The 24,019-nt window shown below is 65.6% G+C and overlaps 1 protein-coding gene across 12 annotated transcripts in view; it reads right to left on the reverse strand.

Moving 5' to 3' along the window:
• The window catches only part of BEGAIN (brain enriched guanylate kinase associated), a 44,239-nt gene continuing 20,220 nt past the window's right edge, over nt 1-24,019 (reverse strand). For 4 of the 12 annotated variants that reach the window (XM_053224938.1, XM_027066631.2, XM_027066629.2 and 1 more), the window contains exons 3-7: nt 7,407-7,568; nt 6,476-6,542; nt 5,213-5,320; nt 3,152-3,235; nt 1-2,099 (exon numbers count right to left, since the gene is read on the reverse strand). In XM_053224938.1, coding sequence (XP_053080913.1) covers nt 750-2,099; nt 3,152-3,235; nt 5,213-5,320; nt 6,476-6,542; nt 7,407-7,568 — 1,771 coding nt within the window. In that variant the 3' untranslated portion in view covers nt 1-749. Of the gene's footprint in view, nt 2,100-3,151; nt 3,236-5,212; nt 5,321-6,475; nt 6,543-6,792; nt 6,860-7,406; nt 7,569-11,505; nt 11,596-17,829; nt 18,370-24,019 lie in introns of those variants that run through there. The other 8 variants (XM_027066628.2, XM_027066627.2, XM_053224939.1 and 5 more) reach the window with 6 other exon arrangements.

Raw genomic sequence — 24,019 nt, forward strand, 5'->3', positions numbered from 1 at the left:
TTCTTTCCACTGATGTCTTTTATTAATGAACGAAAGTACAGTACTAACCGAGACAGGGCATGCATCGCAGACAACGGGAGAGCAAGCCACAGAAACTGGGAGTCCGAGGGCCTCATTACGTCTGAGGTAGAGCGAGGTGGTGCCGGGGAGCGGGACGCTGGGGGACGAGCACCGGCCCCACTCGGGACTACGGACCACAGGAGAGCTGGGGCGGTGTGTCGGTCACACGGCGAAAACAGTTTAGAAACATTTCACATCCCCCCCACCCGGTCCACCTCCCCTCTTCGCGGACAGAGCTACGGGCTCCCCTGTCACTGGCTCGCTGGGGTGTCTCCACAGGACACCGTCCTTCCCCTCCCAGGGGCAGGCCCCGCTGTCCTCCCCCGAAAAATAAAGGAGCTTTGTGTTGAAAACGCCAAGGCTGCCGTCCAGGGAGCTGGAGGCCAAGTGCGTTAAGAAAGACCCTTTTTCTCTATAAAAATAGTTTCACTTTATAAAAGGGGGGGATGCTCATCTCAGGTGGGGAAGGATGTTGGTGTGTGAAAAACGTTCCACCGTGGTGGGGCTGGGGTGGACAGGATGGTGGGGGAGGGGTCCTCCGCTCAGGCTCAACTGGGTCGGGTGGAAGAGAGGGTCCCGGTTGGCAGGGACTGGGGAGGACGGGTGTCTAGGGGGGAGGCGAGCTGTGCCCTCGGGGCCCGGGGGTGGGTGGGTGGGGGCCCCCCTGGCCGCAGCCTGCAGGCAGGCGCTCAGTTGAGCAAGGTTCCGTAGAGCTGGGCTTTCGTGAGGCTGTCCTTGCGGCTGAGCCCCGAGCCACCAGTCCGCGGGAAGGCCGGCTGGGGGCTGAGGCGGGCGGCGGGGTGCATCTCCGGGGAGGCCTCCATGGAGCTGGGCTCCAAGGAGTCCCTGGAACTGTGGGGGCTGTGCTCGGGCTCGGGACTGCCGCCCGCCCCGCACAGCTGCACCCCGAGCCTCTCCGCATCCCCCTGGCTGGGCGCATAGCCGGGCAGCGGGTCGGCCGCGCGGCCCGGGCTCAGGCTCAGGTCGCCGCCGGCCCGGAGGAAGCGGGGCTCCGCCAGGTGGCCCTGGGAGAGGTCGTCACCCTCCGAGAAGCTGTCGGCCTTGTAGGTGGCATAGAGGGGGCTGGCGCGGCCCTCGGCCTTCTTGCCCGGGCTGCCCCCACTGCCGTAGTAGCGTTCAGAGAAGCTGCAGGGCGAGGCGCGGCCGGCGGCGGTGGCCGGGTAGGAGTAGGCACCGATGTCCTCCACGCTCAGGGGCCGCCACTGGCCCCGCGCGTCCTCCCCGGGGAGCCGGGCCGTCCCCGGCTTGGCCCGCAGGCTCCACAGGTTTGGGGGCATCAGGGCCTGCTGGGGGCCCGGGGAGGCCGGGAAGCGGAAGGACTCGGCGGGGTACGGCGACATGGTCCGCGCAAACCCCGGGGCCACCTCGGCCTCCAGTGGCGCTGCCACGCTGGCCGTGGCCTTGGCGAAGCGCGGGCTGCCCTCGTAGGCGGCGGCCGGCGGCTTGCGGTCGAAGAGCTCGTCGCGGCTGTTCAGGTAGATGGCCTGCTGCGAGGCGGTGAGCGTGCTGGCCTGGGCGTGCTCCTTCTCCTCCGACGTGGCGCTGAAGCTGGAGTAGGAGCTGGACGTGGGCAGCGAGCCCGCGTAGCCCGGGAAGGCCTCGTGCCGGAAGCCCGCGGGGAAGGCGGCCGCCTCGGCCTCCTCCTCCTCCTCGGCCGCGCTGTCGGTGGAGTTCTGGGCCCGCAGGAAGCCCACGTCGGTCACGGGCGCGTCCACGCTGGGCCGCCTGGTGCGCCGCCGCTCCTCGGGGCAGTAGAGGGCCGTGTCGCTGCAGTAGATGTCCCCCTTGTAGGGGGGCCGTGGGCCCGGCTTCTCCCCGCCATCCCGGAAGGCCAGGTCGCGGGCCGAGGCGTCAGACAGGCGGGAGGACAGGCTGGCGGGGTCGGGCTTCTCCAGCACCTTGGCGATGACGCAGGTGGGGATGCTGTCGGCGTAGGCGGGGTGGCAGAGTGGGGAGGGCAGGCCGCAGCCGTGCTTCTCCAGGTGCAGGCTCACACGTTCCTGGAAGTCGGAGGGCAGCTGGAACGGGTCAGGGGGGAGGAGCGGAGGGCGGGGATGGGGGTGGGGGTGGGCAGTCAGCCCGGCACCTGCAGCCGTGACCCTGAGCAACAGGCGTGCAGACCAAGAGGGACCCGCCCAGGGCCTCTCAAATTGCCCCGGTTAGAGCCAGGGCCCAGGACTCTGCATTTCACAAGCTCCTGAGCCTCGCCCAAGGAGCACCCCCCTCCACTTGCCCAGGCCACACGAACTGGGCTCCAGCGTGCCTGGAGGGCGGACCCAGGGTCTGACGCGGGCCCTTCTCGGGGCTACAGCCCCCCTCATCTCCTTCCACTGAGGGGCTGGCTCTCCCAGCCCCAAGGTCTGTCGGGGGCACCCCTGCCGGGTCATGAGGCCTCTGCCAGACTCAGAAACAGATGCAACACAGATTGAGGGCCAGGGCCAGGTGCCCAGCGGTTTCTGCACGAGCACCTGGTGCCGTGTAGGGACGTCCTGCTACTGTTTGATCTATTTTGTGAGTGTCTTAGGCATGGCCCAGGCCCAGGGAGGAGGGGACATGGACCGAGGCCTGGGTGAGGGCAGCGTGCGGAGGTGGGGGCGGCCTGGCAGGGGTGAGGGGCCACGGGCCAACTTGGCTTGGGGCATCAGGGAGCCCTGTGGCCTCAGCTGAGTCACTGCACTGTGAAGCCAGCTTTCTCGCCTCTGCAAGTGGGCACTGGAATTGTGCCCAAACCGAACCACGGGGTTTCTGTGAGGCTCACACAGGACCCCTCTGCCCCCATCAGCGCTCAGCGGACAGGGGTCTTGGAGCAGGGACAATGAGCAGCCCCCAGAGGAAAGCAACGGGAACGGGCAGGCTGTCCCGACTGGGGGCGGGCGGGCAGCCCGCCCCTCCTCCGGATCGAGAAAGGCCAGGATACCTGCAGGGGTGAGGAGGGACGGGGGAGCTCAGGCTCACCCGGCGCCTGCCCTCATCAAGGGCGAGAAGTGGCCTTGGGGTGGGACCTGTAGGAAAGGAGCCCGAAGCAGTCCTGGGGGCGGGGGTGGCCTAGCTGGGGCGGGGCTCACGTTACCTCGGACACCTTATGGACCCTGCCGTACGTCTGGCTGCACTGCAGCAGCTGGGCCGCTAGATTGCAGTCCTTCCTATAGAGCTCCTACAAGACAAGAGAAGGCGTTCGGTGCAGGTTCGCCCCTTGCCGAGCTCCCTGCCGCCCGGCGCCCGGCGGCCAACACGGAGACCAGGTGGGGGGGGGGGGGTGCCGGCTGGGCAGCTGTCAGGACGGGAACCCTCTCTGGGACTCACGCCCTCGCCTGCAGAATGGGGGCCTCGGTTCTGACCTGGAGCTGCCGCTGCCCCGGATGGGAGCCTCCCACAAGGGGTGGGGGGGGGGGGCAGTGGTGGAGGAAGGGCCTCCATTGGCCCCTGAGCTCTCAGGGGGCTCCCTGTTCCCCCACCGCGTGGAGAGTGCCAGCGTGGAATGATAAGGAATGTGCCTGCGGCCCCTGGCTCCCCATGTGTCAGACTTGCTCTACGCCCCACCCACCCCCATCCTTAAAGTGTGGCCTGCTTCCAGGGGTGGCTGCAGGGCCAGGCGAGGGTCAGGGCATGCTGGGGCAGAGGGCCTGTGCGACCCAGGGTCCGGGCAGGGACCGGCTCAGCCTCCTGAGCTGAAAACAGATGCAAACAGTAGGACTCGAGGGGATTTGGTTTCATCTTTGGTAAATCTCTGTTGCATGTGCCTGTGGTTGGGTCTCTCGCTGCCGCCCCCCCCCCCCCCCGCCCGGGGACCCTCCACAGGGAGGGCTCCGACAGTGAGGGGTCTGGGGTCCACCAACGGGCCCTCAGATCCGCCAGCTCCCACAGTCTCCGCTCAGCCGGGAACAGGTGCCCTGCCGCTCAGACAAGCCGCCCAACCCCCACCCCGTTCCTGGAGGTTCCCCCGCCTCCACCTCTGTGCCGAGGCTTGCGTCCCCAACTTGGCCCGCAAAGTGGAGAGGACCTGGGTCCCCAGACTCCTCAACATCTCCTTGAGGGGCACAGTTGGCTGAGAGCTGAGGTCCCTGGCCTCAGAGGGCTGTGAGCGCTGCCCGGCCGGCCAGATCTGCCTCCGCATCACTGTGCTGGGCCGCTGGGCCTCCACTCTCCTCATCTGCCTGCACTCCTGGACGATCTCACCCCACCTGTGGCTTTGAACCGCAGGCATATGCTGATCTCTGCCCTAAACTCCAGACCCCGCCATCTGGCTGCCTCTCGGGCAGGCCCTTCAGCCATCCAGGGCCTCCTCCTTCCCCTGCTCAAGAACCTTCAGTGGCTCCCTACTTCATTCAGAATAAAACCCAGACTCCTAGAGGAGCCTCACACTGTGGCCTCCTGTTCACTCTCTGACCTCAGACCCTGGGCCGCTGCCTGTGTCCGGGGGCCCCATCTACTGTTCCTGCGGGCCCACCTCTGCCACTCCGGTTCTTCCTGCCAGGTGCCCGTGGCCCGCTCTCTGGCCTTTTTCGGGTGTTGACGTAGCAGCCCCTTCCAGAAGCACCCTGACTCCCTAGCACTGTCACCTACGTGACTTTTCTCTGCGGCATTTAGCACTTTTACCAACCGCATGGTTTGCGTATCTGTCTTATTTACTGCCTTCCCCACTCAGGGGTAAACTCCATGCGGGCAGGGAGTTTTTTTGGCCCGTGTCATTCACACCATATTCTCGGAGCCTAGGAGGGCCTGGCAAGAAGCAGACACTCATCAGGGAATGTGTGGTCATCTGTCAGGTGTCCCTGGAGCATGGCTGGGCCCATCCCACGGGGCCCGCGCAATCAGGGCGGCCACATGGCTCTGATGCCCACTGGGGCCGGCCGGGGCAGGAGTCCTAAGTGAGCATGCCCCAAACTTGGGGTCAGGCAGCGCCGCCTCGAATGGGATACTATGGCCCAGGGGTCGCTACCACAAGCCCTGTTTCCTTCCCGCGGAGGAGGGTCTTCCTGGATACCCTCCAGGCAGTGGATGTCTGGCGAGGCAGCCCGTCCTTCCCCCACCGCCCAGGGACTCCTTCCACCGCCCCTGCGCCAGCCCCTCAAGCCTGGAGGCCACAGCACCGGGGCCTGGGCCCCCAGAGTCACAGTGGCCCGACACTCACATTGTCCTCCGACAGCTTGTCGATGGTCACCTTGGCCTCCAGCAGGTGGCTGTTGAGGGCAACAATCTCGTGGCTCAGCGCTCGCTTCTCTTCCTCATAGTGCTGGCCCTGGGGCGAGCGGAGGGTGGGGGAAGGAGCCGGTCGGTGGCCAGCCAAGGCCTGAGCCTCAAGCCCCTAGACCTCTCCGGTGCCCTCTTGCAGTAAATAACGATGAGGTGTTTGCAAGGCCAAGGAAGGTGGGGGTAAGAACACAGAGCAGCAGGTTCAAGTCCACCTGCGCTGCCTCACCGACAAGCCAGACGGCCCCGGGCAAGTCACTGCCTCCCTGGGTCTCTTGCTCATCCCGCCAAGGGGACAGCAACGCCCTGCTTCCCAGGAGCCTGTGGGGAGGATGGCTTGCGCTCTGCACAGAGCGCCCTCCTCTCCTCGAACCCATCCAGTTTCAGCCTCCAACTGAGGCTCAGAAGGGCAAGGGCCCTTGTCCAGGGCCCCGAGGAGGGCTGGCCCAGCCTCCAGGTCTGCCCGTCTCCACTCTGCCGGCAGTCTACGACAGGCAGGTGCTCAACACCCATTTGTGACTTTCAGAAAGAAAACAAGCTCGTGACCAGACTAGAAAGAGAGGAAGCTCCTATCTGAGGGAGGGGAGATGCCAGAACTGGGCTGGCCCCTCCCTGACGCCGGCCCCGCCAGACCCGGAGGCCTCCACCACCGTCCCAGCTCCTAACGGATCTCGACAGCCAGATCAACATACAGAAGCTGCAGCACGTCGGGGGGCTGCCTGCGGTGGCTGTGAGTGTTTCCAGGAGGGTCTCTGCCCGTGCTGGGGCCAGACACTGTCTCATTTATTCCTCACAGGAAGACGGGGCGTCCCCATGAGGGTACAGTCGGGCTCCAACATCCTTCTGCTCCCCCAGGTCTGGGCCTCCGGGCTGACCCTTAAAGCAGGGTCAACATCCACGGCGCACGTCCTCCGTCCCACAGCCTTACTTCACACCTCCGGGTCGGGGTACTTGGAATGTGCCGTGAAGGCTCAGGGGGCAGCTGGGAACCCCGTGACTTGCTAGTCCTGAGAGCACCTCCCCCCCGTCCGCCCCCATTCACTGCAGAGAGGGGCGCGACCGACCCAGCCCCCCGCGGTGGGGAGGGGCAGGCCAGGAAACCAGGCCTGTGACCCAGCTCCCGCACACGCAAGGGCACAGGCAGCCAGGCCGGTGGGCACACCACCAGGGCTCCAGGATGGGAGTGCGGGGGTGGCGGCCTCACCATGCGGTACAGCTTGTCCTCTAGCTCCTGGTTGATCCGCTGCAGCGCCATGTAATTGCTCTGAATCCTGGAACAGGAGACAGTGGGGTCACCGCGGTGCCAGGCCTGACTCTCCCGTGACCCCCTTACAGCCACACAGCCTGCTGAGCAGGGCCGGGCTGGACGCGGGCCCCCGGAGCCCACCCACTGGTCCCACCCTGGGCTACTCGCTCCTCTCCACGCAGCAAAAGGCATCTGATTAGAGCTAGCTTGTAGAGGCCTTTCCTGGGCCAGGGTCAAGGACCCCCTGCAGATGAGAAGGGAAGGCCTGTACTCACAAGTGACTTTGTCCGGTCCTTGCTCGGAGCCAGTACTCACATTTAAACACGATTCTTGCAAGCCTGGCTAAGGGATTTACATTCAACAGCAGGTTAGCAGGGAAGAGGCTGACGGCTGGCCACTCCATGGGCCCTAGACGGAGCGCTAGAGACACACGGTGGCTAAAACACGGCTCCCCCTGGAGGACGGGGAGGGCAGAAGCCGCTGCTGGGTGGGAATCAGGGGCTCCGTGTGTTCCCTACTGCCACTCAACGCAACGGTCCCCAAACACTGGTTCACGTCCTTTTCCTGTCAGAGACCCAGGGGATGGTGGCCAGGGCCCCGGTGGGCCAGGAAGGGTCTGGAGATGGCTGCGTGTGCCATGCTGCTGCCCCACCGAGAATACATGAGAAGGAATGAACAGAGGATGAAGGGGCGCCTGGGAAGGGCCTGTCCTGGCAGTAGCTAGACCCAGGGTCACGTCCCGCCTGACTCGGCTGCGCTGGGCACGAAGCGGGACTGAGCCTCGGCCTCCACATCTGCGAACGGGGTCCACAGCTCAGGAGGGGGCGGGGCTCCTCTGGCGGCCGATCCCCGGGGCCCCGCCCCGCGCGCCCGGCCCCGCCCCCCGTACCTGCGCAGCTTCTCCGTGACCTTCTCGAGCTCTTCCTGCGCGCGCCGCAGCTCGATCTCCAGGTAGTGGCGCGTGGAGTCGAACTCAGTCTCGAGCTTCTCGAGCTTGTGCGTGGTGTAGGACAGCCGCTTGCGCAGCTCGCCCTTCTGCTCCTGCAGCGCGCTGCAACGACACGCGGCGGCGGGCCGGGCCGCGGCGCTGAGCGCGGGAAACGGAGCCCGAGCGGGCCAGCCGCGGCGCACGCCTCGGACCCTTCCCCGGGCGGCAGGCGGCCCCTCGGGGGCCAGAGACGCGGTCTGGCCCTCGGCCGCAAGTAAGTAAATCCCTGGCGCAGTCACCCTGGAGGAGAGACGCAGGCCCCCGAACCTGGAGAGTGTTTGGGGCGGCTAAAGGACCCTGGTTTGAGGAGCGCTCACCGGGCCCCCGAGGCTCCCTGACTCCGAGCCGACCCCTGGACGGCACAGCTTGCAAGGTCTCTCCCCCCCCCCCCCGCCCCACCCCGCTTCTGCGCCTCCACAGCGCCGGGTGGGGAAGCTCTGAGGTCCCGCGGCGGAAGTGCCACCCCGTAGACCGGGCCTCCCTACCCCAAATTGGCTGTGTGACCTCTAGGCCTGGGAGAGGATGGGGCCGTGAGCCCCGTGCCCAGGCAGCCTCCGCCACAGTGGCCAGCTAGCCGCACACGGCGGCGGACAGTCTGCAAAGCCCTGGCCTGCCCCAGGTCCCCCTTCCTCCGGGAAGCCTCCCAGAGCCTCGGCCCCAGCTCTTGAGGCTCTGTTTTCTCCACAGACTTCGTGGGCTCCCCCAGGACGCCAGGACGCTGAGCCCCCAGCCCCAGGAAACGGAGACGCGGGAGGATCGCCCACGGACCGCATGCCGTCCGCTCTACGGTTGGGCAAAAGGCAGGAGGGGGAAGTGTGGGGCGTGGCCGTGAGCTCCACGGGGGGCGGGGGCCACACCCTCCTGTGGGCAGCCTCCCAGCTCCAGAGCCGGTAGGTACTCCTGAACACACGCCGACCTGGTGCACGCTTCCCTTTACAGGCTGGGCACACGGATGCGGGCAGCTGGGGAAAAGGCCTCAGCGTCAATAGTGGGGCCAAGAGGGCTGCTTTCCTGCAGGCAAAGGGGCTGCGGGGGGCGGGGGGCGTTCTGCTGGGAGTCCCCCACCGGCCGAGCCGGGACCCCAGCGCTGTTCGGTGCTCTGGGCATGCGCTTTCCCCTGTCACCCCCTTGGACTTCAGTGACAAGGAAGCCCGGGGCGGTGCAGCCCGTAGAGGGGCAGGCCCGCCTGGCATCACGGCATGGGCGGGGGTCTGCGGGCACACAGACTTGCTGCTGGTCCCCGCCCCCCAGGCTGCCCGCTATCCTTCCGTTCAGGCCTCCGCTGCCCCCATCTTAAATTCTGCCCAGAGAGGTGCCCAGGTCTGAGGCGGGTGCCGAGCGGGCCCACGGTTTGCCCGGGAAGAGCAGTGCCCGCTCCAGGCCGCTGCGCAGGCCTGGGAGGGAGTCCCTAGACGTCACCCTGGAAACCTGGACTGTGCCCGGGCTTGGGAACTCTGACCCTGCCCGGGTGTGCGGTGGAACCTCGGGCAAGAGCCTGTGTTCTCCCGACCTCTGAGACCCACATCGGAGTGAGGGGAGCTGGGGGCAGGCAGGAGGCTTCCTCCTTCAGCCTCGGGGCCCCGTGTACGAAGCCATTCATGTTACCACAGGCGCACGCCCAGCAAATCTTGATGAAACGTTCCTGGATCCCTGCCCAGGTCGAATTCTTTAAGTAAATAAAAATAAAGAGTTGCCTATGTGTGGAGAACCTCAGTGGAGGGTGGGGCAGGCCCTCACAGGGGTCAACCTCTAGGGAGGCTGCAGACAGTCAGTCAAGGAGAGAGCCCTGAGGCACAGTGCCCACGGCTGCCCACGCAAGTCTAGCCACCTCCTCCAGGCAGCACGCCTGCCTGCACCACCCCGAGCACCCTGCAGCTACAGATCCCAGATTGTCCTCAACCCCTGCCCCAGCCTTTCTCCCCAGTGGGGTGGCGGGCTCTCTGGGGACTCTCCCATGTCACCCGGGCCCCCTGCAGGCACGGTGTCTGGGGCGGGGGTGGGGCAGTAGCCCCTGAAATCAGCTGTCCTGCGGGGGGACTGCCGATCTGCCCACAGCCCTCTGTCACAGGGTACAGGTGGGAGCATCGCCATCCACTCTTGTGTCCACCTCAGTGGCCACCCGTCCCCGCCACCCAGAGCCAGTGACCGTCCCTCCCTCGCCGTGGCCACCCGCCTGCCGCCACAGCACGAACCCTGCCGTCACGCAGATTGCCCACTCCTGATGTGACCCAGCCACACGTGCACCCCTACCAGACCCTCTTTCCTTCCCCCTCTGGCCCCGCCCCGCCCTGCTCCTGGCCCCTCAAAGCAGCGAGTAGGACAAACGTCCCCACCCCGCAGAGCCTACGGTCTGGAGGGAGGCACACAGTGAACACGGAACAGGTTCCTCGACGAGGCGAGCGCATGACAGGGCTGTGACGTGGGTCCCCGCCCAAGGCCTCCCCCGCAGCAGACAAGCCCTTCACCGAGCTGGCCTGCTCGAGCCTCGCCTCCCCCTTGGCCCCCGCTGGCCTTCCGGACATGCTGGGGCGGCTCTGTCCCACTGACCCTCACCCGTCCCTGAGCCCTACCCTGGCCAAGCCCGGGTCCCCCAGCGCCCCGGCCCCTGGCTCCCGCCCCTCCTTGCCCCCGGACACACCTCTGACCCCGAAGTCACAGCAGACGCCCAGACCCGCCACCGGAGCCACCACGCCTCCCCCCATCTCTGCCACTCTGGCTCTGTTGAGTCTGCAGACAACTTGGCTTTGCCCGGGCTGACGGTCAGGGCACTGGTCGGCACCCAGCCCCTCCCTGCACCTCTCAGGCTGAATTTCCTCCCTGCCAGGCCACACGGGGGGCTCCCCCGCCCCCCGCATCCAGCCGTCCACCGGCCTCTCCGCCCCGTGGCCCACCTCACACACAGTGCGTTCAATGCTGACCCTCCCTGCCCTCCGTGTTCCCCACCCCCAAGAAGGGCATAGCCACCCTCAGTCCCCAGTCAGACTCCGAGAAGCCACAGTGACCCCTCCTTGCCCCTTGCCCCTCACAGCTGGTCACCCAAGTCCCGGTGATCAGCTACTCAGAAGCTTTGGACATGTCCCCTCCTCAGCCTGGTCCAGAAAGGTGCCGGGCTGGGCGTCCCGGGTCTGCGGCCACCTGGGTGGTACCACTGCCTTCCCCTCCCAGGACACCGACCCGAGCCCTGCCTGCCCTCCGCCTCCGGTCTCTGTGGCTGTAAAACAGGGATGTGTGCACCCACCCAGGGGGCGCTCGGGCTGTCCCTGTGGTCCGTGCGCTACCCCGGGTCATCAGATGCCAGAGGCGAGTACCATGTGGGTGCGCGGCTTCCAGGCTACTGGGAAATCTGGGGGGTTGCTCGGGGCCCCGGGGTTCAGTAGCCCCTGCTTCCCTCTGAGCACGAAGCTGGCTTAGGAGGCCCTGGCATCTGGAAGCAGCCCCGTAGCAGGTGCACAGGGAGGGTGTGGAAGTCCTTTGTGATCAGACCAGCCAGTGCCATGCCCCCCGGGGAAGGGCCACCCCTCCCAGGTTGGGAGCTCAGGAAACCCTACTCAGACTGGAGCCTGGCGAGGCCCCCTCGCTTTGACCTGCAAGTTGGTGAATTAAATCAGGACGTGGAGGTGTGGGTGGCTGAGTGGGGGGCTCCTGCTTCCTCCCGGCCCACGGGAAGCCCCTGGGAGTGCTTTCTGGCCTCTCAGGGAGGAATGACGGGGGCGCTCGGGGTAGGCCTCCTCCGCGGCGCAGTCCCGGCCTGCCTTCCACCAGGAGCCCTCCTGGACCCTCGGGGGAGACTTGAGCCCAAGGACAGAGCCCTTGGCTGGGGCAGGGGGTGTGGGATGGGGGGGCGTCGAGGGCCTCGCCTCTGAGATGGGTGGCACGGGATGGTGTGGTGAGGATGTGCGCGTTCCCCTCCTGTCTCGGGCGGGCGGACGCAGACACGGGAGGGACGTCCGGGGACAGACGCGGAGACACCAAGGAACCGGGGAGACAACAGGTATGTTACCTGTCCCAGAGCGAGGGCGAGGACCTGGCCAGTCGGCCCTGCAGGATGCGGGGCTGCCCGAGGCACGAGGGCACCCAGGGGCTGCGCAGCCTGTAGGCGAAGAGGACAGAGCCGCTCAGCGCGGGGGCGGGGGCCACGCCAGGCCCACCGTGGGCACAGACACAGAGAGATGTGGAGCCCGCCCCCGCCCACACCGGACAGGAACGCTCCTTATTGGCAGCAAGGTGTCAGGGCAGGGGTGCGGGAACCAGCGTGGGGCGCCCAGCCCGCGTAACTGCCGGCCCCTGGGCTGCCTGAGCTCGGCGGTGGCACCGTGTGCCGCCAGTGGCAGGGTCCCCGTCTGCAAGCCTGCCTCAAGGTCTCAGCTTCAGAGGAGAGTCGTGGGGGGGCAGGGGCCCTACCGCTCTGGGCTCCCATCTGGCAGGACCCACTGGTTGGAGACCCTAGGAGGCAAGGACAGGGGAGGGACAGTGTGATGCCCGTCGCTGCTGGGACACTGCGATGGGCTCGTGTGTGGACAGGGGAGGCGCATCTCAGAGGCTGAGGGACCCGGCAGAAGTTAGGGGTCCAGGGCAGGGCCCACCTCACCCTCCCTGGGACCCCTTGTCACCCCACTCTGCCCGTGGCCTGTCTGGATCTGGCAGTGGGGGGACTGGAGGGGAACAGAATCCGCTGGGTGGGTGTGAGAGGGGGGGACCCAGGTCTGCCTGGCCCTGCTGGGGTAGCACCCGGCTGGGGGCCACTGGAGAGTCATCAGAGCCCCCGCCAAGGCTGCTTGGGAGCCTCCCCCCAGTGCAGTCTCTCCAGGGACGCCCTGGTGGCCTTGCGGGCCCCAGAGCCAAAGCGGACATCTGATCATAGGAAGCAGCCCCAGAAATCAGGCTCCAAAAAAATGCTTAGAGACACGGGGGTTAAGAGAATGCGCGGTATAATCCCATTTAAAAATATCTGTATACCGATATCCACAGAAAGCAAGGTAGGAAAAGACATGTTAACGGTGTTACAGGTGGGTGGTGGGATTCTGGGTAATTTGAAATTTTTCTTCTATATTTTCCCAGATGAGAAAGCAGAAAAGAATTTACTAAGGATAAAATTTTGCAAACCGCCCCCCCCCCCCCGAAAAAAAGGTTTTAAGCGCTGACTTGATGGGCTGAGGTGGACGCGTGGGGGGAAGCTCGCGGCCCTGGGCTGTGCTCTGCGCACCGGTCACCGCTTCCGTGAGCCCCCGTTTCCTCACCTGTAAGATGGGCTGCCCTTGGCCCTGTCTCCTGAGCTGCGGAGGAGGGGCGGCGGGCAGGGCACTGGCTTGGTCTCTGGGTGGATGGGACCCTGAAATTCCAGCCCCAGCCTCCGCCCTTCGCCAACGACCCCCATGCTGCTGAGTGAGCAGAGCAGGGCAGGACGGGCCAGCGCCCCGGGGAGCATCCAGAAACCGCCGGTCTGCGGTTGGGAAAATGGGAGTCCAGAGAGGCTAAGCAGGTCTCCCAAGACGGCACAGCCAGTCTGGGCCGTGGGTGAGATAAACAGCCCCCGCTGGCCTCTCCTGGGGCCGCCACCCCTCCTGGGCACCCGTGCGAAAGAACAGCAGTGGGGAGCGGGGCGTCGGGCCTGCGGCAGGATGGCCGTCCCTGCCCACGGGCCTGCCAAGGAGAGACGGCGGAAGAGGCCATTAGCGGTCTCCCACTCGGCTCTCCCGGCCGGCCGCCGGCTGTCAACAGGGCCAGTGGCTGCCCCTGGCGGGAGCCCGCACGGCAGAGCCTCGGCCCCAGGGATGACCAGACACGGTGTCACCCCTGGCTGGGCACACGAGGCCACCTTCCCAGCCTCGCTGGCAGAAGGGCCTGGTGACCGCCGGGCCGACAGACGGACAGAGAGTTGGCCCCGGCTGCTGGAGCTGACCTGCCTTGCCGATCCTGGGCTCCCCTCAGGGCTGCGGGTGTCCTCACGTGGGGTACAGCTGCCCCTGCCCCTGTGTGTCTCTCAAGACGAGATGGGCCTGGGGGGCAACCTGGACCCTGGGCGGGGGCAGCTGGGAAGGGCAGGACGTTAGCGATGGCTGCCTGCTCTCCCAGGGAGCGGCTCGCTCGGGGAGCTGGTGGCGAAGGGTGGCCGGGCCAGCTTTGCCCGCCTCGTCTCAGTCTGGGAGGGACGCCGCCATCACCCCCACCGTACGGATGCGGATGGCTGCGGGCACCCGTGTCTGCCTCTGACCTGGTCCAGGGTGGAGGGAGGGGGAGGAAGGGGGCCAGGGCCGTGCCTGGCCACACCTGAGCCCCGCACACCAGGCCCTTCTTCCTCTCCATTCCTGTCGGATTCTCCCAGATGTGGCCACCCTCACACCTACAGTCCCGGCAGCTGTCCCCGGGAACGTCCTTGCTTCCCTTCCCTGAGTCCCCAGATCCCCTTCATTTTCTTGTGGGGCTCCGTTCAAATGCCGCCTCTGCTGGGAAGCCTTTCTTGGTTCCTTCTCCATGAAGCTTCCCTCTCTTTCCTCGCCCGTCCCCGTCAGGCTCAGATTGCCCCTCCTCTATCACTCAGGGCCGCCTGGGGCCCCGGCCCGGGCTCTTTGCCCTCTCTGTTCCCCTTGATGTCTATGGCACCGTGGGCCGCGCTGGGCATGGGGGGAGGGGCACAAGAGCTCCGGGAGCCCTGGGGTGTCAGGAGAAAACCCTTCCCTGCTCCACGGCGCTGACAAGGTTACGCGGTCAGGTACGCCGTGGTGGGCCGGTGACACCCGTCCCTGGGGGGCCGAGGCCTATGGTGGGGAGGTGGGGCCGGGCGGGAGGTTGATGGAGGATGCGCCTCGGCTGCGTGAGTCACGGCCTTGCCAGCTCCCGGATGCCATGAGCCTTTGGGTCCCCGTGTCCCCGCGGCACGCCCTCCCCCCCCACCAGGACAGCCTGTCTTCTGGGCTCGGAGAGCTCAGGCCCCACCCAGCAGTCACGCTCCAGCAGCACCAAGCAGTTCACATGCTGTAGGCAGCTTCTCATCTTGGTGACTTTGTCCCCGTGTCCCCTCTGCCAGGATCGCGCTGACTCCCTCCCGCTCTGGTTTAACTCCTCCATACCCGGGGCCTGGTGGCGGGGACCCCGACACCCCGGCCGCCCCAGCTGGCCCCGGGGCAGGGATCGGTCGTGGCCAAGCGCCCGTCTCGGGCGTCACAGGGGCTGAGTCGGCTTCCTGCGTGTCACCAAGCGGTGGTGCCTGGGGCTCCCGCTCCGCCCGTGCCCCTGCGTTCCCACCTCCCCCCAGCAGCCAGATGGCTCATCAGGAGACCTGGCTATACCACGTGCCGCCTCTGGTCAAACTCCCCCATGATCGTGCGCCCCAAGTCCCGGCCCCGCGCCCCCGGAGTCACCACTGCCCGGCCCCTGGCTCACCTGGGCCAAGCATCGGCCTAAGCCCTCCCTGCCTGCCTCAGGGCCTTGGTCCTTGCTGGTCCCTCAGCCAGAGACATTCTCTCCCAGCTCTTTCCAGGCCCACCCCTCCTCTGCCTCAGGCCCCTGCGCCCCGGGACAGCCTGCCCTCCCCGCTCTGCCTGGTTCCCAAGGGGGCAGCGACCTGGGTACCTGTCTGCTACTGTGCGGGACTAGCCTCCCTTGCTTGCCCTTTCCCAGAGAGGCCTCCCGTCGGCTCCTTGGGACCCCCGTGTGAAACTCGGGATGTCCCGCACGGACTCCGGGGCGGCTCCTTGGGACCCGCGGGACGTGGGTGTCCCACGTGGACACCGGGGCGAGTCCCCGAAGGAGGCTTTGTGCACACGCCTTCCACGGGAGAAGCCAGAGATGATCCCTACGGGACCCCGTGTCCCCTCTCCCACCTCGGAGACCCTCATGTGCCCCAGCCCGTGCCGTGTTCAGCGGCCACCACTTTTCTGCCAGTCACAGAAGAGCCTTTCCTCTGTTCCTCTTGACCTCGATGGTCGCCTTGCCAATTGCACCCTCCCCGTCCTAGGGGGAGCCCACCCTGGCCGGATCAGCCAGCACCCCCAGAGCCTCCCGGGGGCCCGCCCTGCCCCAGGTGCGCGCATCTAGTCCCAGGCCACCCCACAGACTGTAAGGGAGGTGCGCACTATGCCCATTTTACAGACGGGGAAACAGATTCATGAAAATCAAGGCACGGGGTACCTGTGAGGTCACACAGCCCTGCTGGGGTTCAATGCCAGGTCAACTGTTCTTTCCCCAATGTTGAGATGACAGCTTTTAATGCAAACTGCAGAACTTTATATTTTTCATCGAACCACCTCTGCTACAGTGCGGTCACGACTGGGCGCAGCCGTCCCCCCATCAGGGCCCGTGAGGGCTGACCATGGCCGGCCTGAGGGAGGCAGGAGTTGGAGGCCAAGAGGCGAGGCGACCTGAGTGGGGCCAAAGGAGGTGGGTGGGCCTGGAGCCCCGTGGGGCGGGGCCATCTAGCCTCCTCTGGGGTCCTTGAGTCTCTCCCCGGAGGAAAAGAGCTCAGGCACTGGCCGGGACTGCTCTGTGACTCTGTGACCGCCCAGCAGGGCCCTCAGCCGACCCCTGCAGCAAGGACACCAGCAGCACCACGTGCACGGAGATGGGGACCTTAGGCCAGGCTGTCACCACGGCCACCAAGCTGTTGTGCAAAAGTCCCGGGGAAGGTCATATGCGCAGGTGCGTGTGTGTGCCGATGCGTATGTTCTGGGGGAGGGGATTGTCACAGCGCCGAGCTGGGGGCCCCCCGGCCAGGAGGGAGGCGTAGAGACTCCTGGAACTCAACGCCTGCCCAGTCCTACCCTCTGTTGGCGGCCCCTTGACGGAGGTCATCTAGTGGAACCAGCCATCCTCCCTGCTTCCCCATGGGCCCTGGTGACACGGCTGTTCCAATGCCCTCTCCTGCCCGGAGTCGGAGACACGGCAGGAACGCTTCGGCCCTCCTCACCTTATCAGGTGGCCGCAGCCCTGCTCCCGCCTCCCGCTCTCTCTGCCAAGGCAGAGCCACGTGCCGGGAGCTGGCAGTGCGGCCTGGTGAACCCACGCGGCTGGGCAGACCCAGGTGTGCTCAGGGCTGGGGCACGGCGGGGTGACCCGGGCAAGTGCAAGGAGCAGCTTCAGGGTCACTCCTGAGCCTTTGCGTACGCTGCCCCTCCTGCCTAGCACATCCCCTCCCCGCTGTTTGGTTCAGTCTATTCACCTCCTCCAGGAAGGCCTCTTGGACACCGGGTCGGAAGCCCTCTTCGCTATCCTGTTCTCAGCCTCACGGGGCAGGGGGTGCTGTGGGGGTCCAGGGGCTGTGTCTGCCCCTCCTCCTCAGGGTCCCAGAGCTGGTGCAGGGCAGGTGCAACGCAAGGCCTGACGGCCACGTGCTGGGGGTGCCCGTGTCTCGGGACAGAGCCCTTTCTGGAAAGGCCCACTGGGAGAAAGCCTGAGGCCTCTGGCCCCCGGAGAGGAACAGAGATACACAGCAGGGCTCTGGGAGCCTGTGTAGGGCTGGCTAGCAGTCCTCAGCAACCCCTCAGTCCCCACTCTGTGCACACCATGGCCACTGCCGTCCACACTGGTCCTCGTCAGACCTGGGTTGTAAACAAAGCACCCAGCCCGGAGTGGCCACCTGACCGGAAGTGTCACACGGTAGGCCAAACCCAGGCCTCCCGATGCCCAGTGTGGGGCTCCGTCGGCCCCTTCCAGCCACGGGGGCCTATGGAGAGGCAGCGGACAGAGGGCAGTGGGCCTCGGGAGGCGAGGCAGGCTGGGGCAGGGGACTGTCGGCGGCGGGAAACGCGGCCGGCACGCGGAAGTGCACAACCAACCCTAGCTGTGACAATGGTGGGGGGTGGGGGGACACTGTGGGAGGCCTGAGCTCCAGGCGCAGGGAGGGAGGCCCGGCCCAGCTCCCACACCCACCGGGACACCCCACTTGCCGACACGCAGCTCACCACCGGGACGCCCCCCCCCCCCACTCCCCGCTTCCCGCAGCCCCTCGCCCACTTCGTCCCCGCGCACCACCCTCCTCATCCCCTCCCCGTCTCTCCCTTCCCAGTACGAGCGAGCGAGCGTGAGGGCCAAACCCCAACCGGGTCGGGGGCCCCCTCCCCCACGGATAGGAGGAAATCACACATCTGGGTGACCAGCCTCGCTCTCTGTTCGGTCCACAGAATGGCCCGGGTCTCGTCATGCTCCCTGTTCGCCCCCTTCCCCACCCACCTGGGACAAGGCTTCACCCCCCTCCTCTCTGCTCAACCGCCCCGCACCTCCCTGCCCCCAGCCCCACTCGCAGCCGACGCCCTGCTTCCTTCTCCGCGGAGGAAACAGAGCCGCCCCAAGGGGACTTCCCCAGATGTCACTACTAGGCGTGCCCACCTACCAGCATCTGCCCGGACACCCGGCGCTGCCCGCCTGTTACTCCAGACACCCCGCCAGGCAGCCCTCTGCCCACTCCAGGCGTGGCTCCCGAGCAGCCACCTTCCCCCTCTCTTGCACATCGTTCTCTGCGGCGCACCCGAGAGTTACGTTTCCCACGCTGAGAACGACCCTCTCTTGACCCTCCAGGTACCTCGCCCTCCTCTGCTCCCTGGGGATGCTGTCTGTCCTCACTCGCCACCTGCCAGGACCAACACCCACCTGGCTCCCGCCTGTCCCTTCGCAGTCCTCACGTGACCTGAGCACCGGGCAGCCGGAGGCCTGGCGGACCCCTCTGCCTCCCGCAAGTGCCTCTGTCTCAAAGGTCCGGAGGTGATAACAGCCAGGTGGGGGGGGGGGGGGGGGAGGCACATTCTGGAGGTGAGCTGGCCAGAGCCCAAGCCCGGGGGGCAAGGACAGGCTAGGGGGTGGCCAGGGACAAGCAGGCAGAAGGCCCACTGCCCTACCTGCAGGCCAAGTGTCCGGTCCCTTCCCTCAGGGCACAGGAGCCCCGGAGGCACTTCAGAGCAGGACGGCTTGGGCCTGGGGATGTCCCTCCGGCGGGTGAGCCAGCAAGGGGAGCCCTGAGGAGGCTGTCCCAGGAGGGGTGGGTCTAGAAGGCTCTAGAAGCCTTCTGGGTCTTTCCCAACACCCAGCTGGGCACTGTTGGTCGTCCACTCTTCTGTCGGTCTCCCCGTCTAGACTGGGAGACCTGGAAGACGGGGCCATTCACGCCTTAGCCCTGGACCCCTCCCCTGCCCCAAGGCCACACCCACCCTCCACCCGGAGTCAGTGTCCAGGGGGCTTCCTAGAGAGACGGGTGGACCGAATGACCATGGGGTCGGCCCCAGAGCCGACGAGGGGCTCCCAAATTAACCTCCCGGCACCCGGCACCCCGCCCCGGGGCCCAGGTGAGAAGGCGCCGCCGCTCGGCACTTCGATGACCAGGTTCGTGGCCGCCCCCCAAGAAACCCACGCTGGCTGCGATGATTTGACCACCCCACCGGCTGGGTCGCCGCAGCAGACACGGGGACACAGCGATCGGATTGCCGGGAGGGCCTGTTTTCTGGGCCCCAAGAAGGCAATCAGGGCTGCAGGAAGCTTCTCGGTGGCCCAGATCGGGGGTTGTGAGCGGCCGGCCCTAACCCTGCACCCCTTCCCCGCCCCCCTAACTCTGCCAGGCCACCCCGCCCCACTCTCACCTCCCCACCTGCCCCCGTGCCTCCCCACACCCACATGAGACGGTGCCACGGGCCAAACCCAGTCTGGAAGCGAAGGACCGGGGCCAGGACGGCGCACTTCAGCCACTGGGCCAGGAGGAGGCCACCTTTCTGGGCTGCAGTCTCCCCATCTGGAATCAAAACCCAAAGGGGCACTGTGACCACGGTGACCTCCTCCTAGAAACTTCTCCCTGAAATCCTGCCCCCACCCCCCGCGGTCACGCAATCACCCAGAGACACCTACTGCATGCTACTGGCCTTTTCTCGCTCAATCCGCACCTCCCTGGGGGTGTGTGGGGGGTGGGGGTGCCCAACGTACAAAGCAATCGGGGCCTGGGGACAAAGGCCTCTTTCAAGGGCACCTCTCTAGTAATGGCCGGTAAGCACGGGAGCCAGGAGCGGACCCCTCCCAGGATGGCCTCCCCTCTCGGGGGCGGCCCCTCCAGACATCACTGCAGCCCCAGCCCTCACCCTCCCCTGCCCCCGACTCTGAAATTCTCTCATGATCCTGACTCAATCGAGGGCTGCCGGCCACCTCCCCTGCTCCACTCGGCCGGGTCCTCTTCTCCACAGTGGGAATGATGTCACCGGTTTGAAGGCTGGTGAAACAGGACAGCTGAGACCGCCTAAGGCACGGGCAGGCAGTTAACAGCCAGACCGTTAACCGTGTGCCGAGATCCAGGGTAACAATCTTAGCCTCAAAACAACCTTCTAACGTAGTTGCTATTCTCATTGTGCCCACTTTACAGATGCACACACTGAGGACTGGAGAGGTTCAGAAACCTGTCTAAGGCCACACAGCCAGTAAGCGAAAGAGCTGGGATTCAAGCCCAGGTGAGTCTACCTTCTTAATCATACTTCATCAGGGAGGCCTTCCAGAGGAGCAGGGACTCAGATGTGCTGTGAGGACAGGAGACTTAGAAGGGCAGGGCAGGAGAAGAGAGAGTAGTCTGCGTGGAGGGTCGCTTTGTAGCACCCTGAATCCCAAAGGGAGAAAGCAAAGCAAGGCAGTCATTCACCTCATAGTAAGAATTAGCCCATAAGTCTTCCTCCACTAGGGTCAGGTTTAGAAGTGCGGCAGAGAGCCTTGGAGGACCCCACGTAGGGAGGGACTAGGCCTGCTGGGTGGGGTGCAGGAGACAAGAGGTGGACGGTAGGGGTTCTGGAGGGAAGGGACAAGAAAACCCAACAGTAATCCTGGAGGCGTCGAGTCGGTTCCAGCAGGTGGCCAGTCTCCGGGAAACCTCTTCAAGAGCTGGCAGGCTCCAGATCACAATGCCAGTCACCCTTCCAACCCCCAGTAGCACCCACCGCATGCCCACCCTGCCCAGAGACGCCCGGCGTCGCCCTCCAGGTGTGTGCAGGGGGGGCCCCAGGCCCACGGGTGACAGCAGCTGTGTGTCCCCGAACCTGCTCTTCCCCCCGCGGCTGGCCCCGTCTCCGGTGACAGCAGCTGCAACCTTTGCTCGGGCCCAGCAGGCGGGAGTTGTCCTGGATGCCCCCCTTCCCTCACACCCCTCCTCCGACCCATTGGGAGACCCCGTCCGCTCTCCTCCCGAATACACCAGAATCCTCTGCCCGCCTCCGCGGCCCCTGCCCCCTCCCGGCTGCCATCACAACTCTCCAGGTCCCCGCCCTGCCCCCGGCCTGGCGTCCCAACCCTGCCGCTCACTCCACACTAAACCCGACCACACCGTGGCTCCGCTCGCAAGCCCTCCGCAGCCCCCACGCACCCCGAGTCCCCGTCTGTCCCCCTCGCCTCCCCAGCCTCCTCGTCACCGTGCTCGGCCACTCTGGCCGCGGGTCAGCTCCCTCCTCGGCACCTTCCCACCTGCTCTCCCTCTGCCCGGAGCTCTTTCTCCCAAACGGGCACGTGGTGGCCCTTCACCCACGCAGGCCTTCACCCGGGTGTCCCCTTCCCAGAAGCCCTTCCCAGGCCGTGCGGCCACCCCCCCACCACCCCCAGCACACTCGCTGCCCTTCTGTTCTTGGGTGGGGGGGGTTTGGACCCCATAGCACTGGTCACTGTGAGGTTTATTTTGACAAGCTTTCTGTCCCCCCTAACGAGAGGAGTTTTTTCGGTCACTGCTGTATCCCCAGTGCCTACAACAGCCTCCAGCAAACAGTGGGTGCTCAATAAATATTTCTCAAGCGTGCGATCGATGGGCAAATGAGATCAACGGTGACAACCTACAGGGCCAAGGCAGTGGGGCCTCCCAGGTGAGAGAAAGGGTCCCTGAGGGGGACGTGGAGGGAGACAGGACAGGCCACCACCAAGTGACCAGCAGGGGGGCGCCCAGCAGTGCCCAGCCGTGCCAAGGGGGCCCGGGTGCCACACAGGAGTTTGGGTCTTCTGGGGGGGCCGGTGGGAGCCTGGAGCTGTCGGCGGTGCGTCCACAGCTCTGGGCTTCAAGAAGGGTGCTGGTGTGGCCCAGAGGAGGGGGCACCGGAAGGGAGGTAGGAAGCCTGCTTGTCTGAGCGGACACGTGTGGCGGGGGCACAGAGGGGGTGCTGCACCGTTTGGTCCAAACACAGACGGGACTCATCCCCCCGGGCCCTGTCTGGATGCTGGGGGAGGCTGTGGTCTTCCCGGCCCCAGAGACCCAGACAAGTCCCTTTCTGCCTCTGGCCTCCGTTTCCCCAGAGCCCTCCAGCTCTGTGGTCCCTCACGGCTGGCAGGGAGGGAGGCCGAACATACCAGGAAGGTCAGAGCTCAGGCCCCGCGTGAGGAAGGTGCCCCACCTTCGCGCCGGCCTCCACGAGCCACTCTCGCACCTGCCCCCAGGCTTTTGCCCATGCTGGTCCCCTGGCCAGGAGCCCCGTCTGCCTGCACCCACTCATTTCAGTCGAGTGGCTTCCTCTCTGAGCAAGCCCCCCCCCCCCCCCCCCCGACCATCTCCTCCATCAGAGGCTCTCACAGCCTGGGTGGCACGGTCGGTGAAATACCCGACCCTTGATCTCGGCTCAGGTCCCCATCTCATGGTTCGGTGAGTTTGAGCCCTGCATCAGGCTCCGTGCTGACAGCGTGGAGCCTGCTTGGGATTCTGTCTCTCCTTCTCTCCGGCCCTCCCCAGCTTGTGCACTCTCTCTCAAAATAAATAAATAAACTTTAAAATAAATTTTAAAAATTTTAAAAATTCAACAACAACAACAACAACAACAACAACAACAACACTACTCCCTGGGCGCCTGGGTGGCTCAGTCAATTGGGCCGCTGACTTCGGCTCAGGTCACAATCTCCCGGCTCGTGGGTTCGAGCCCCACATCGGGCTCTGTGCTGACAGCTCAGAGCCTGGAGCCTGCTTCGGATTCTGCGTCTCCCTCTCTCTCTGCCCCTCCCCCTGCTCATGTTCTGTCTCTCTCTGTCTCTCAAAAAAAAAAAAAAAAAATTAAAAACACTACTCCCTGAGGGCTGGGCACAAGTGCTCCCCAATGCTCTTCCTGGGGTGCCAAGGGGAGTGGCCCCCTTCTAGGGCACCGTGAGTGGCGAATGGCTGGCTGCCCCACTCCTCCCTGCTTGCCACAGCACAGTCTCATTCAAAAGCATTTATTGAGTACCTACTACATGTCACCCCTAAGCCCTGGGGATCAGCAGTGGACTGCCATTCTGGGCAGGGGGTGGGGGGCCGACAGATCATAAACAAGATAAGGAAATAAAGCAAAGTGCTAGTCAGGGGGTGGGCAGGGTGGCAGGGAACATCAAAGCAGAGAAGGGGCAGGGTGGGGGGTTAAAATTATACATGGAGTGAGTGGTCAGGAAAGCCGTCCCCGCCCCCACCGCAGTGACATTTGAAGAAGATGTGAAAGAAGGGGAGGCAGGAGTCCCCAGTATCTGGGGAAGGACACTCCAGGTAGACAGGAACGGCCTGTGCAAAGGCCCCGGGGCAGGAGCCTGTCTGATGTGTTTGAGGAACAAGAAGGAGGCCAGGTAGCTGCAAGGGAAACCAGCAAGGGGAGAGTCATGGGAGAGGAGGTCAGTGTGGTTTGACGTTCGGACACGACCTGATGTCTGACTCTATCTCCAGGATGTCAGGCTGGTGTTTCCCCAGAGTATCCCCAGCGCGGAGCACCCTGTCTGGCACAGGCAGAGCCACAACGAGTACAAGTCAGACGAGGGGATCAATGAGTGTAGGCCTGCACACGGGGGTGTCCCTGTGCAAAAAGCTGTAACCAAAACGTAACGCCAACAGAATTAAAAGCAGGAACTCCCGTTCATCGGAGGCCCCTTTTACCGGGCGGGAAGCGAGCCGCAGGGAAGTGATCTGCACACGCGTGATCCGCAAGGGCCGGCTGGACACCCACAAACCCCGTAAGACACTCTGATGGGAAGACACGCGCACAACTTACGTTAGAGGAAACCCCAGCGAGCAGCGATCCGCGGAGGTGTGATCGGCGCCACCCCAAGAAACCGTGCCCCCCACCTGACGACGCCAAGCGCCAAGACGCCGTGGAGACGCAGGGCCTCCCGCGTAGGGCGGGCAGTGACCAGAGAGCGCCGCGCACCGTGAGGCCTTGACTCCTCCCCGACCACGTGCGCGCGCCCTGTGTCTCCGGCGGTTCGGCTCCGGGGCGTGCCCCTCCCCCCCACCCCCGTGCACACGCGGTCCCCAGCACACCTGGACCGGACTGTCCGCAGCAGCTCACGCCACAGTGCTCTCGGCCAATGAACAGACCGCAGCGGCTTCACACACAAATGCCGCGACCCGAGACAGCCAGCCGCGGCCACCCCCCCCCCCCCCCCCCCGCAAACGCGACGCTGGGGCGAAACGAGGCCAGCCTGCAAGGCACAGGCTGAAAGCCTCCATGTGCGTGAGGGTCTCCACCCGGCAGAACAAAACGATGTCAGTCGGGGATGCTCTTAGGTGGCCAAATCACGAAGGAAACAAAGAGCCGCTTATCACAAAAGCCAGGGGCCTGGGGACCTCGGGGGAAGAG

This window comes from Acinonyx jubatus, chromosome B3, assembly GCF_027475565.1.
Source record: "Acinonyx jubatus isolate Ajub_Pintada_27869175 chromosome B3, VMU_Ajub_asm_v1.0, whole genome shotgun sequence".
Lineage (NCBI taxonomy): Eukaryota > Metazoa > Chordata > Mammalia > Carnivora > Felidae > Acinonyx > Acinonyx jubatus.